We start from the raw sequence: 15,937 nt of genomic DNA, 5'->3' as shown, positions 1-15,937 counted from the left end.
AGACCTTTGTTTCCTGCTTTCTGTGAACTGCCTCCGATACATAACTCTCAGCCCTGGTTCCACGCTATCTACTCCTAGCTCCTGCAGAGTTACACTTACAGATTGCACAACACCACGGCACCTACCAAGTGGAGTCGGTAAGCGATCTCTGTGCTAACGCCCCTCAGTTTGAACAGCCTTACTCGCTGTAGATGCAGGTGGTAGGTGGTATCTAGTGTTATCTAGTTCCCGAGAGTTCCTGTGAAAGCATCGACAGTGAAAGTATCTTGCTACAACAATAGTACAGAAAGAGACTGCACAGGATGCATCTCAGGTTGCAGGGGTACCTGCTGAGTTTCGTCGTCGTCCTCGCCGCTTTCTTCACCCGTGAAGTGGCGGGGAGAGAGAGGGTCTACTACGTGGGTATCGTCGAGGAAGACTGGGACTACTCACCAGACAAGAGAAACGAAGTCACGGGGGAGAACATCACCGCGGACAGGTGGGGCTACTGATTGTTCCCAGACTTCTCTTATGTCTTTCAGTTGTTAGAGATAGTTTACCCCTTGCCAAGTGTCTTATACACCTCCCTGGTTTAACTAGATTGCATGGGCTTATACACACCCACAAAACCAATCACATTCAAGGCACTCAATCATATACTCAACTTCTGGACCAGTAGCAGGGGCGGATCCAGGGAGGACCGCAACCGGCGCACGCCCCCCCCCCCTTTATTTTTTGTTGAAACAAAAGAAATAAAAAGAAAAAATGGGGGGAGGGGTGCGTGCGCCCCCCATTTAATTTTGTAAACGCGCCCTCTCTTTACGGAATTCCTGGATCCGCCCCTGCAGTAGAGTTTATGGCAGTTTGTTGTGCCATCATGATCAGCATGTAGGGTATTTGATTGTGAGAGGTATGTATTTGAGATTAAATTCCCTTTCACTTTGGAAAAGTATAGAAATTGCTTATGAAACATTTATAGGTAATATTGTTGATATTACATATTTAATGACATGTATGCCTGAAATGACTTTTTCATATCCATGAAGAGAAACATTACTACAATATGATATACTGTACATTGATTCTAGCTGACTGTAAAGATTTTGAAAGGGAATAATGCTACAAATGTTTTGAAATCCCTACCACTGTTAAGTGCTTTCATCATTGTAATTATCACTCTTGTTAGGGGCATCACCGCCAGTTTCATTTTTTTTTTTTTGTATTCTTAATTTCACATTCATAGTTTGATGAAAATGTGATTCTAAAATTCATAGTATCATGTTTTTAACAAAATATACTTTCAGAAGTCCAAGCTTTTGTACTTCATCCCCTGAACCTACTTGTGTCATTCTTGCGGTTGTTTGTCATTTTATGCCAAATTCAAAATGCCAAATTCCCTTTATGAGTTCATACTCTAGTAGGCCTAAATAATTGTCCCCCTCCCCCCCAGCTTTTTAGATAAAAGAGTTTAGTGGGATTCCCTTCTTATGATGACCTTGTCACAGTATGTTCAGTGGTTGAAGCACCCTGAACCTCCTCTTTTGTTCACATTGCTCTTTTTTCATAACTTTTGCAATGGAAACTTAGAACTCTGACATTGAATGAACAAAAGAGACCATTGTGTACTTACAAATGCATTCCATCCATCCACCCACCCACACGCAAGAAACATGGTTACAGCTGTATGTGACTATGAATAGCTCTTTTTTCCCAATCCCTAACAATTGGACATTTTGCCAAGTGTGAATAGTGAAAATTTGGTATTAGCCTCTAACAAGCTCTGATCGATGTGGTGGAACCAACAGCTTGGAGTAGATCAAAAATAAAAGGCTTGCTGAGAGTTTTTTTTCCTCTCTCTCTCTCTCTCTCTCTCTCTCTCTACAATCTGCATGATTATTCTACTGTGCTTGGCATAAACCTGTGAAGTTTGATGCTTGGGTGACATTTTAGTTTTTGTGTGATCTGTAGGCCCTAAGCAAACCTATTGTCATAGTTGCCTAACCATTCAATTGTCCGTCAAATTAAGACTTCCTTGTATATATGTTCAGAAAAATTCAATGATATATCATTTTGATGAGATGTCATGCATAGTATGGAACTTGTAAGACAATTCACAAGTTAACATCTGTGGCATAAGATGAGGATATTGCCATGATTTGTTTCTTCTTCGATGCTTAGACAGGAACAGCTGATTGTGTTCTGTTCAGTAATTTTGAACTTCCTTCTCTTCTCAAAAAACAAACTTTTGTCATGCTGCCAGTTGCTGTTCGCGAGCCAGATACATGCCAGCAAAATTTTGTTCTTGACATTGCCTGAATGCACATCAACAGTCGTTCGTATCTGTTGCCATTCACATCAGTTCAAGCTTTTGTAACTCAGCTACAAAGCTCTACAAGCAGGGCACTTTGATCTGGAGCATGACCCTGGGCTGCTGTTGTTATACCTCACCCTGGCAAACTGTGGTTAGCTGAAACATTGTATAAAAAAGTACATTCCCATGCCATTCACAAACACTGCATGCACCAAATTATCAATATCAAAAAAGGAAAAGAAAAGAAAAGAAAAATCAAGATTGATTGATTCTGTCATTTGCAATGTTGATCCTAATACTACATTTGTCACACACAATAAGTATAAGTGCCTAATTCAAGTTGAAGTTTATTTCATTTTTGAGAACATAATATCACATCTCACTTTCTATAGTGGCAGAAATAATGTAACAAGATAATGTGGATTGAACATAGTAAACAACAAATAAGAAATTAGTTATGAGTAGGCATACTGAAATAAAGTGAAGTATCCATATGCATCGTGCAAAAAACAACAACAACAAAACTCTAAAACAAAACAAAACATCAGAGAAACCCATCAAAAAGACAGTAGAATATATTTGTAGAATATAATAATTTATTTCCATTTTCCCCTTCTTTGATACCACTCCTTTTGGCTGTGGGTGAACATGCACACCCTAGATCACTCACCTCCCATTCCCTAGCTAGTACGATCCTCTCTGTTCCTCTGTTTCTTCTGCTCTGCCTTTCATCATGTTTCTCTCTCCCTCCCCCTCGATCTCTATATTTCATTCTATGTTTCTTCTCTGTTTTTCTGTATGCTTTGTCTCTGTGTTCTTTCCCCTCCTGTTTTAATTCTCTTGTTTGTTTGTTTTTGTCCCTACACTGCCTGCCCATCTGTTTTCTGCTCATATTATCCCACTCTCTATCTGCAGTATATCTTTCCTAATGTAACATATGAAATATATATATTCATAATCATATTCCCACTCTCATTTTCCTCTGTGTGTGTGGTTTTTTTTTCTATGTCTCCTTTTTTTGTCTTGCTGTATTTCTTTAGGTCTTAGGATATATGTTTCCCTTAAGCCTGCATGACCCTTGTCATGACTCATTTCAATCCACTGGATGTAGGAAGAATCACCCTTTTCCTTGAACTATTACCATTTTGCCTATTTCAGCAATTACAGTCCACATACTCCTTCAGGTACAAGACTTTCTTTGAATAAATAACTCTATCGCTATCCACTTTGAACTTGGTACAATCTTGAGTGACTTCATGAAGGGGAATTTTCAAAGCAAATTTTTAGTGGGCTGTGAATGCCACCTCATATATCTATTACAAATTGTTACGACCAAAATCACTCTGAGAATGATCGCACAAAAGAAACAATCAACTGATGTTCAGGCGGTTTATTAACAGTGATATTGTGGGTACAGACTGGTAATCGGCGTCACATCAATACAACAATGATCAATAAAAGCGGTTATAAATCGGTAGTGGAATCACTTACACGTATTAAATAATCCTTTGAAAATGTCCAAATACGATGTTCGATGCACAGACGAATGATCCTTGACGCACCGATGAATGATTCCTCCGACGTAACTCCAGAGGCGCAGGTTACGATAGTCCACGGTATAGATCCGGGGTAAAATCCACGATATACGTCCACGGCGAAACGTGCAGAGTCCAAACGTTGTGACGACCACGTCCAGTTGATGCGTTGAATGATGATTTACTTTATATTGTCCAGCTATGAATCCAGCCCGTCACAGCTTTGCCGTAGCAATGTCCATTGACATTAAAATATGGAGTCCAATGAAGGCACATTAATTCTCTGCAGGCAAAAATGTCTCCCAGGCCTTATCTCCACAAACATAACAGGTCAGCAGGTAACACAGGACTGACTATATCAAGTCGCTTCAGAGCCAGAAGTGACGTAACTCTCAGAGCAGAGGTGTTGGGTACTCTGCCTACTGCAGAATTTCTCTAGCTTATATACTATTCATTCACCCCCTTCTAGCACATTCTGTAACTCTCTCCAACCTGGGGCCACACATTCTAGCTAGTCCAAGTTCCAGGAATCCTGGATGATTCACTGCCTATCTATGTACAAAACATCATTGCCAAGAATAACTACCAATCACATTGGGCTACAGGGACAGTGCCTCACTCAGCCAAACATGTAAGCACTTCCCAGAACTTTCTGGAATGGGTGAAATCAATCTAGATTGAGTGAGCTATAATGTATTTCCTGTTACATGCATGTACTGTATAGCTACATTGTATACCACCTAGAAAATTCTCCACTTATCTGGTCAGCCTGTATGTACTATATCTATACCACATAGAATGTTCTCCATTAATCTGGTCAACCTGTGTACATACACATTAAAACAACCATGAATACAGTACATCATACATGTACATAACTACTAGTGTGTACATTTGTGACACCATCCCCCATGGGAAAAAGAAAGCCTTTGCCGTAGCAAGGGTTTCTTTTACCTTCACAATTTCTCATTATTATTTACATTGATAAATGTGAGGTAAAATCGAAGTCAAGCAACAATAATCACATACTATCACGTGCCTTTTGGATAGCTGTATTAATTCCATGTTCTCTTTTCATGGATACCATTTACAATGATATTGCTTGGATTCTCGGAGCTTATACAATCATATCAAACTGTTTTGCACACATTTATGAATATGCTAAACACATACACTGGAAATTATATGCGGTGAAAACTTTTCACCTTTGATACTCTCTTCATGTTACACTCTTGACAGAGCGTCGGCAATTACATTGTTTTTGCCTGCCACATGTTTGATTTTGAGTGCATATGGCTGCGTCATCATGCTCCATCTGAACAATCTGTTGTTCTTCATTTTGAACCGGTCTAAAAAGACCAAGGGGTTGTGGTCAGTATAGACCGTGATCTCCCCTTTGCTATTTGTCAAGTACACTTCGTATTGCTGGAGGGCAAGGATGAGACTCAGAGCCTCCTTCTCAATTGTGGAGTACTTCTTCTGGTATGCATTCAGTTTTTTGGAGAAGTAGCTAACTGGCCGTTCAGTGCCTTCTTCATCTTCTTGGAGCAAAACCGCTCCCACTCCTACATCGCTAGCATCTATTGCCACCTTGAATGGCTTTGCGAAGTCAGGAGCTGCCAAAACAGGCTCATTAGCAAGGACTGCCTTTAGTTTCTCGAAGGCTCTTTGACACTCATCAGTCCACGTGTACTTCGCCTTGCCCTTCAGCAGGTTTGTTAGGGGGGTGACTACAGTGCTGAAATTCGGTACAAATTTCCTGTAGAAACCAGCCATGCCCAGAAATCTGAGCAACTCCTTCTTGGATTGGGGGATGGGAAAGCCTAGTATAGCCTCTACCTTGGCTTCTCTTGGCAATACTTGTCCCTGACCGACTACATGCCCGAGATACACCACTTTGGCCTTTGCAAATTCACTCTTTGCCAGATTAATCACCAATCCCGCCTCCCTGAGTCGATCAAAAAGTTGCCGCAAGTGTGTAATGTGCTCCTCCCACGTGTCACTATACACAAGGATGTCATCAATGTATACTACACAGTGGTCAAGTCCGGCAATGATTTGGTTTGTCAGCCGTTGGAAGGTGGCTGGAGCATTTTTCATGCCGAATGGCATTACTTTGCATTGGAACAAGCCATCTGGTGTAGCAAAGGCAGAAATCTCTCTGGCTTTGTCGGTCAAGGGCACCTGCCAGTATCCCTTTAGAAGGTCTATTTTACTGACATATGCAGAATTTCCGACCCTGTCAATGCAGTCTTCTAGTCTGGGAATGGGGAAAGAGTCTGTTTTCGTCACGGCATTCACCTTTCTGTAATCTATACAGAATCTCTGAGACCCATCCGGTTTGGGCACCATGACGATTGGGGAGCTCCAACTGCTTTTACTCGGTTCTATTATGTCATTGTCTAGCATGTATTGAACCTCTTCCCTTACTTTTTGCAGTTTGCTCGGGTTTAGTCTGTAAGGGTTCTGCTTGATAGGGTCAACATCTCCTACATCAACATCATGTACAGCCAGAGGGGTGCAACCTGGTTTGTCTTTACACAGTTCTTTGTACTCATGTAACAGACTAGTCACATCTTTCCTCTGATTTTCAGGTAGGTAGTTCAGTGCCTCATCTACTTTCCCTAACATCTCTGAGTTAGACAACCTGGCACTAGAGGGCTCACTTCCATTCTCATCTTGAGCTTCTCCCTCTTCATCTACTTCTTCTACTACCACCTGAGCTACGCCTACCGGCTGACTAGCCTTTCTCTCGTAGTACTCTTTCAGCATGTTTATGTGACACACCCTCTGATCTTTTCGTCTATCTGGCGTACTGATCACATAGTTCACATCATTGAGTTTCTTTTTGACACTGTACGGGCCACTGAACTTGGCTTTCAGTGGTTCACCTTGTATGGGCAGCAGTACAAGAACTTTGTCACCTGGGTTGAAAGTTCGGGCTTTGGCATTTTTGTCTGCCTTTCTCTTCATAGAGTCTTGTGATACTTTCAAGTGTTCCCTAGCTACCTCACAAGCCTTTGAAAGCCTTTCACGAAACTTTGACACATAGTCAAGTAGGTGGACCTCATCATCCTCAGTCATGAATTTCTCTTTGATGAGCTTCAGTGGGCCCCTGACTTCATGACCGTACACCAACTCAAATGGGCTGAAACCCGTCGACTCATTTGGGGAGTCCCTCGTTGCGAACAGTAGGAAAGGGATGCCCTTATCCCAATCCTCGGGATACTCCTCACAGAACGCCCTAATCATTGTCTTTAGGGTCTGGTGGTAGCGCTCCAACGCACCTTGGGACTGGGGATGATAAGCTGACGACTTCAGCTGCTTCACACCCAAACGATACATCACCTCTTGAAATATGCCTGACATGAAATTTGACCCTTGGTCAGACTGCACTTCCTTGGGCAACCCATACCTAGTGAAAAACTGCACTAGAGCATCTACCACAGTCTTAGCAGTGATATTTCGCAATGGAATAGCCTCTGGAAACCGTGTAGACATATCCATGATTGTCAAGAGGTACTTGTGACCTGACCTAGTCCTAGGCAAAGGTCCAACACAGTCAACTAGAACCCGACTGAATGGTTCTTCAAACGCAGGTATCGGAATCAATGGCGCTGGCTTCACTGAATGCTGTGGTTTACCAGCCACCTGACATGTGTGACAAGTCTTACAAAACTCAGCCACATCCACATTCAACCCTGGCCAATAGAAATGCCTCATGATCCGATCCTTTGTCTTTCTGACGCCTAAATGGCCGCCAACTGGTAACTCGTGAGCAATCCTCAAGATCTCACCGCGGTAACTAGGAGGGACAACAACTTGACGGACCACCGTCCAATCCTCATCAGCTGGCCTATGGGGAGGTCTCCACTTCCTCATCAAAATGCCATCTTTGACATAATAGCACTCAGGGACCTTTTCAGCCTCAGCCTCAGAACACGCCGTCTGAGACAAGAGTCTGCCTGCTGTGCTTCAACCAAGGAAGACTTGCTAAACAGCCCATCACTGTTAGCCTCGGAGCCTAATACAGCAACCCCATCATTCAAATCCTTGAAAAAGGTTTCTGCCAACCAAACACCGGAATTCTCCTCCACATCAACAGAATCCGCATCATCTTGAACAGCTCTACGAGCCTGAGACCTAGTCACAACACAATCTGGGAAAATCCCAGGAAACTCCTCCTGCAACTGCTCAGTTTCAGCAACCACCACTGGTTTCTCTGAAACAACTGGAGACGCAACCACCTTGTCCCCAGCCAAGTCATTCCCCAACAGGAAGTCAATGCCTGCCATAGGCAACTCAGGAACAACTCCAACAGTCACAGGACCAGAAACTAGGTCACACTTCAAATCCACTCTATACAGTGGCACTGACATATAACTGCCATCAACAGTCTGAATCAAGACTTTTGCATTCACTGCACTATCTGGTGGAAAAGTCATACCACCATCCACCATCAATGACTGAGAGGCCCCCGTATCCCGCAGGATGACCACTGGCTTACCTGCCTCACCAGAAGTACATGGGGTCACCTCACCATCAAACAAAAAGCTACGATAGCTCTCATCCACCTGCTTCAGCCTATCTTTGAATTTGGGAGATTGACTTTCAATGGCCTGTGTTTCACTGAACGGGACACTGTTTTCGGGTAGGACACTTTTTGACATAACAAATCCCAAGTCCTTCTTTGTTTTGTTTTGCAACTTCCAACACTGTGACTTTACATGCCCTGTCTTGTTACAGTGAAAACATTTGATGACATTTGCACTTGTACTGGACCCTTTGTCAGATTGAGGCTTTGGTGCCGATGAAGTTTCAGAACTTGTGCCTTTTTCAGAACCAGCATTCTTTGGACTGCTCGACTGATTTTTGTCTCTCTTATTTCCAGAGAAATTCCTGAAAGGTGGTCTGTTGTCATTTCTGTGGGTCAGCTCATACTCATCAGCCATCAAGGCTGCTTTATGCAAACTTGTCACTTTGTGATCATCCAAATGTGACCTCACACTGAAAGCAACACTCTTTTTGAATTCTTCCAAGAGAACAACCTCACGTAGGTTATCAAAGTCCTGATCCACTTTCAGGGATCTGTACCACCTATCAAACATCATTTCTTTTTCACGAGCAAACTCAACATGTGTCTGGCCTGGTTTGCGGTACGAATTTCTGAACTTATGTCTGTACGCCTCTGGCACCAATTCATAAGCATTCAACACTGCTTTCTTGACTGTAGCATAGTCACGTGATTGCTCTTCAGAGAGAGATGAGTACACATCGGCTGCTTTGCCGACAAACACACTTTGAAGGAGCAAGGGCCAAAATTCCTGTGGCCAGTTCAAACTGTTAGCCACCTTCTCAAATGACACAAAATATGCATCAACTCTGTTTTCTTCAAACTTTGGCACCAATCGAATGTTCTTGGCCAAATCAAATTCAGAGGGAGCCTTTTCCTGAGTTCTTACAGTCTGTGCATGAGCCAATTCCATCTCACGCAATTTCAATTGTTGCTCAAGTTTCTTCATTTCAATTTCTCTTTCAATTTCTAATCTCATCTTCTCTTTCTCCATTTCCAATTCTTTCTCCTTCATTTGCAATTTAGCAAGCTCAAGCCGTGTCTGATCTGAAATTTGAGCTTGATCAGGAGTATGAATTTCTTCTTTGAGCTCCATGTGACCAGCTACTAAGTCAAGAATCTCTGCCTTTCTTGCACCTTGTGGAACATCTACGTTTAAATGCTGTGCAATAGCAGTCAAATCACATTTGCGTAACCTTTGCAAATCTTTGAGGGACAAATCTGTCCTCTGAACAAATGCCTGAACATCCATTGTACTGATTGACATTGTCACAATGTATTACACACAATATACAATTGAACAATCAACTCAACTGGTATTTTGTCTGTACCAATATTCTGGATTCCGGAACGTTCCAAATTCTAAGTTTTGGCTTTAAATTCAATTCCCGGACAAGCCCCCAATTTTGTTACGACCAAAATCACTCTGAGAATGATCGCACAAAAGAAACAATCAACTGATGTTCAGGCGGTTTATTAACAGTGATATTGTGGGTACAGACTGGTAATCGGCGTCACATCAATACAACAATGATCAATAAAAGCGGTTATAAATCGGTAGTGGAATCACTTACACGTATTAAATAATCCTTTGAAAATGTCCAAATACGATGTTCGATGCACAGACGAATGATCCTTGACGCACCGATGAATGATTCCTCCGACGTAACTCCAGAGGCGCAGGTTACGATAGTCCACGGTATAGATCCGGGGTAAAATCCACGATATACGTCCACGGCGAAACGTGCAGAGTCCAAACGTTGTGACGACCACGTCCAGTTGATGCGTTGAATGATGATTTACTTTATATTGTCCAGCTATGAATCCAGCCCGTCACAGCTTTGCCGTAGCAATGTCCATTGACATTAAAATATGGAGTCCAATGAAGGCACATTAATTCTCTGCAGGCAAAAATGTCTCCCAGGCCTTATCTCCACAAACATAACAGGTCAGCAGGTAACACAGGACTGACTATATCAAGTCGCTTCAGAGCCAGAAGTGACGTAACTCTCAGAGCAGAGGTGTTGGGTACTCTGCCTACTGCAGAATTTCTCTAGCTTATATACTATTCATTCACCCCCTTCTAGCACATTCTGTAACTCTCTCCAACCTGGGGCCACACATTCTAGCTAGTCCAAGTTCCAGGAATCCTGGATGATTCACTGCCTATCTATGTACAAAACATCATTGCCAAGAATAACTACCAATCACATTGGGCTACAGGGACAGTGCCTCACTCAGCCAAACATGTAAGCACTTCCCAGAACTTTCTGGAATGGGTGAAATCAATCTAGATTGAGTGAGCTATAATGTATTTCCTGTTACATGCATGTACTGTATAGCTACATTGTATACCACCTAGAAAATTCTCCACTTATCTGGTCAGCCTGTATGTACTATATCTATACCACATAGAATGTTCTCCATTAATCTGGTCAACCTGTGTACATACACATTAAAACAACCATGAATACAGTACATCATACATGTACATAACTACTAGTGTGTACCTTTGTGACAAAATCTTCTCAGAATTCTGCCACAAAACTTCTGTTATTTATTTAGACAAAAAGATCCGGTCTAAAGTACCACTTCTGTTTGCATCATCATCATTGTCGAGGCAATACACCCCTAATCTTTGTCCACAACACAGCCTTTGCATCCACTTGGTCAAATCACAGCTGCCAACAATGTTTGCAAAACCTATCAAAGAAGATCAGTGTTCAATGGGGTAACACTTCATTTTGATATTGTGAGTACTTTTCAAAAAGAAGCGAGTGCTCAAATGTACCTGTGCATGATGCAACATAATAGTTGGAAAGCCTGGGCAGTTAAAGGTGACCATTCATTTCAACAGTACGTATAGAACATTGTTCAAGCACATTGCTACAATTGAAAGCTGCTTTTTAAACTTTATTGAGGTATCACTGGAGATTCCACAATCCATCTGTTGGATGTACAATGTAGTAGTCTAGCATACGACATTACTGACTGAACTCCAAATCTCCCCAATTTTGCAGGATGGAGACTTCCTGTAAATGTACTATCTTAACCCATTATGTGCTTTCAGTGCTGATCGTCACAGGAACCCCATAGTGTTGTACACACTGTCCAAAGTCCTTGGCACAGAAAGGGTTAATTGATGTGTCCATATCCTGACAGGAAATCATGGAAGCCTCTCTGATTTTTGAATTATTTTAGCTTACTGAGAATGATGCATGTAATGCACATAATATGGGTACTAGTAGATGGGATACATCCAGCTCGTTGATTGCTCTGTGGTACCTCTCCAATTTCATTGTATACATGCTGACACATCTGTGAGTGCGCATGAAGAGTTTGATTGCAAAAGGACTTAACTCCATTTTTGTTAAGTTTAGATATTTGCAATTAAAACTGTTGAAAATAGAGAAAATAATAAGAAAATGTGGTACATATTTTTAATCATAAGTTTAAGAATATTCCTTATTGTAAATGTTACAAATGAGATATCAGAAAGGTTTTATTTTGCTCTATGTGATGATGGATTTTATTGTGATGAAACTCTTCATGTCACAGAAACTGTGCATATAGCTTTAATGCATATTGGTGCATTAATGTAATGGTATTGGTAACATGAAAATGCTAGGATCATGTCAACTGAAGAACAGATATTATACCAAAATCTATTACGTAGTATAGGGCCTACCAGAAACTGCAGTGCAGTGATAACCTTCACATCCAAATATTTGATCTGTTAGCATGGTAGCATGATTAGTTGGCAGATAATAGAGTAAAGGAAGCTGTGCAGAATTAGGTGGTTTTGCTGAAAAAAAGGGGAGAAAGGAAAAAAACCCGTAAAGGCCAAATTTCAAAACCTGTAAAGAATTTCTTGGAGTTCACACCTCTACAGTCCATAATGCTCATCTGGCTTTGGTATTTGTTGTTGACCAGCTGTATTTAACCCTTTCTTTGCCATGGACTACAGATAGTGTGTACAACAGTTGGTTTTTCTGTGCAAATCAACAGTCAAAGCACACAAAGGGTTAAATGTTTGGTTTCCCCACGTGATTGAATGCATGTTAATTTCAAAGCTGATTTATTTTTTTCCCAAAAATTATCTTTTTTTTTTTTTGGTCAGCCAACCTTGTTACTATTTAAAGGGATGGTACAGTTTTGGTGGAGATGAGAATTGGGCTTTTAACTTTTTGCGGGATACTAAGAAAACACTTATGACATAGTACAGAGCATACCATTTTAAGAGGAATTCAAAGTTTATTTGATGAAAATCGAGTTTGGAATGAATGAAACATCCAAAAACAAAGTAAAACAAAGCGATCGTAATAAAGTGTGGGTCCCACACTTTATTAGAATGGCTCTTTTTTGGATATCTTAGCCATTTCAAAACCAATCTTCATCAAATAAACGTTGAATTCCTCATGGAATTACATGCTCTTTCATATTTCATAAGAGGTTTCTCATTATCTCACCAAAAAATGTTAGAAACCTGAAATTAGGTCTCAACCAAAACTGTACGATCCCTTTAAGAACTTTGATAGTGAAATGGAAGTAAAATTGAGCAAGTAAAATATAAGTCATGTAAAGCTTATGGTCTGGAGAATTTGAGGATATCACAGTAAAAAAGGAAAAGATACCCCACACTCTTCAGTGACTAAAACTTTAACTGTAGTCACGAACTCTAAACTTTTGTTGGATGGTTTCAAAAATATATATTCTGATACAGAAGGCATAAACTGCAGAGCACAAATATATCAGCAATGCAATAGACCACTGTATGAATGACAGTATAATTATCATACAACTTTGTCATACCACATATCTGATAGAAACAATAAACAATCAAGCAATCTTTGAAATAAAGATGAACAGGTATGGCAAGAAAGTTGAATTGGGATCAATCGCAATTCCATCACAAATTTTGCAAGTGATAGATCAACACACTTGTAATCAGTCACAGCTTACTCTTTTAGGAAAAAAGATTAGCAATCAATAATTGCAAATGTGCACTCAGTTGCAAGATTTGCAATTGCTTTTCAGGATTTGCAATTGATTTCAACTTTCTTGCCATACCCTCATAAAAAGTGTCATGAAAACAAAAGCAACATATCACAGTTTGATGGATGGAGATGGCAGCTTGGGGTACATGCTTAAAGCCCAAACAAAGTTCTGGTACGCCTTCAAAAGTTGTCAAATTTCGGTCCCAAATGTGAACGTATGCTTAGGAAATGTGCAGGATAACGATGTTATTACAAGATATTCGATGGGTAACGACGAAAATACGAAATATTAATCAAAAAGGTTCAGTCTCAGAACTTACCCGAACGGGGTCAGACTAAACTCGGACTCGGGGATAACTCGGCTTTGACGGCGGGGGATGAGTTGTAATGGTTGTCCCTCTGATTGTACAGTGTTGTCCAATGGGAGCGGCCTGTATAAACTAGCGCTTTGTGTTCTGGCTACTCGCAGTAATGGTCCGAGTTGTTACAACACGCGCATCAAAAACCTCTTTTGCGCGCATGCAAAATTAGTGTGCGCCTATCAAGCACCTCTAAAACAATCAAAGGCGCTTGATAAACAACAACAAAAACTCCAAAGACCGCGCGTCTCAGCAACTGAGGACCGCGCGCTGTCATTTTTGTTTTGTTTTGTACAGGATTACTAGGGAGCTTTAGATTTTGACGCGCGGACGGTTGAGCCGACGCTTGCGCTGGACGTTCTCCTCTCCCTGCGTCGTGTGGAAAAGTAGCTTTAGATTACGCTGGGACGCCACGTATAAAAAATAAAATCGCGCCCCCATATGATCAGTGCATGAAGAAGCTCTCTACGTCGCAAACCGTGCGGACGTGAAAATAACCCAGTACGTGTAGTAAACAACTCAGGCGACGCAAGCTAAAAAATAGATTGACTTTACGCACGCTACTGCGCAAGCTCAGACCATGTTGTTTTCCTTTGAACGTCCGCGCGTCGAAAATCTAAAGCTCCCTCCTAGTACGTTAGCACGCACTTTCCTGTCCATTCAGTTAGGCCAGTGCCGTATATAAAGAGAGTCTGGCCAACTCGGTTTTCGGCATATGAGATTTGAAGCCTGTGAGTGGTCAAAAGCTGGTCCCATGATCTACAGGCGCCATGTCGTTACCAAAGTCAATAGGGAGCTTTAGATTTTCGGCGCGCGGACGTTCAAAGGAAAAAAACATGATCTGAGCTTGCGCAGTAGCGCGCGTAAAGTCAATCTATTTTTAGCTTGCGTCGCCAGAGTTGTTTACTACGCGTACTGGGCTATTTTCACGTCCGCACAGTTTGCGACGTAGAGAGCTTCTTCATGCACTGATCATATGGGGGCGCGATTTTATACAAATGATGCACAGGATAGAGTGTGTTAGTGTAGGCGTATAGTGCACTCGAGGGTATTTACAATTGTGAAACATGCACGAGGCGAAGCCGAGTGCATGTTGCACTACATTGTAAATACCCGAGAGTGAGCTACGCCTCCACTAACGCCACGAAATAATCCTGTGTATCATTTGTTTTATAAAATGGGTCGAAAATTCGAAAACTAACAGCATTTGTCAGCGTTTTTCACTTACCTTTGTGGGTCAAGACGTCCGACGATGTTCGTCCCAAACATTTACGCACGTCGCACTTGGAAATCCCGCACATGTAAGTACTGTACGTATAAGCGTATACGTACGCCACATGATTGTTGTGCACAAGAAAGGCCGGCTGGCAGCCCGAACGAGAAGTTGTTTACAGGATTGACAGCGCGTATGGTAGCGCGCGACGCACTTGTAACAACTGATTAAGTGCGCACTGCTAGTGTAAACATTGTGACGTCAGTGACTTTACGCTTTTTTGCAAGGCCGTGCATGATAGTAAAAATTAATGCACGTACACGTGACTCATATCAGCGCTTCCAATTGGCTACATTCTTGAACCCATTTTATAATATTTTTTATACGTTGCGTCCCAGCGTAATCTAAAGCTACTTTTCCACACGACGCAGGGAGAGGAGAACGTCCAGCGCAAGCGTCGGCTCAAACGTCCGCGCGTCAAAATCTAAAGCTCCCTAATTACGCGGGCGCGAGCATAGCTCACACGCAGTGCCCATTGTTCATTTCGCGCAGCTACGCGCTAATGTTGCTTGCCTTTAGGACGTCCCCAATATTGGTCACGGTGCAGTGGGTATAATAATTGTCATTGCCGTTGTCTACTTTATCGAAGTAGAAGGTATACACGAAAGATATTTTGATATTATTATCTTACCGCGATAAACTAGGGAGGTGACTCCCTGGATAAACTGAAGATTCGTCATGCCTTCCTGCGCAGCATGGCGTTGCATGAAAGAACCTGGCACAAGTGTAATTGCACACCGCTTTCCGACAGATCTAAAAGGAAGGAAAAAGTGGGAAATCGGAGTGCGACGAGAAAGCAGATCCAAACACAAAAGGAAGGAAAAAGTGGGAAATGAGAGTGCGACCAGAAATCTGGTCATCGAGTAGCAACTCGTTTCTGTTCCAGGTGAGATTCATTTTACAGGTCAAA

The 15,937-nt window shown here is 41.8% G+C and overlaps 1 protein-coding gene across 1 annotated transcript in view; it reads left to right on the top strand.

Moving 5' to 3' along the window:
* LOC139716128 (hephaestin-like protein) overlaps positions 1-15,937 on the top strand; it is a 61,950-nt gene that overhangs the window by 3,772 nt on the left and 42,241 nt on the right. Inside the window, exon 2 of the mRNA XM_071627684.1 lies at positions 282-478. Within this exon, the coding sequence (XP_071483785.1) occupies positions 282-478 (197 nt within the window). The remainder of the gene's footprint in view (positions 1-281; positions 479-15,937) is intronic.

Source organism: Diadema antillarum, unplaced genomic scaffold, assembly GCF_040938485.1.
Source record: "Diadema antillarum isolate AM-2024a unplaced genomic scaffold, OU_Dant_1.0 scf00000061, whole genome shotgun sequence".
NCBI classification, from domain to species: Eukaryota; Metazoa; Echinodermata; class Echinoidea; order Diadematoida; family Diadematidae; genus Diadema; species Diadema antillarum.
Note: the sequence above shows the minus strand (reverse complement) of the source record. Positions and strands in the feature narration are given on the sequence as shown.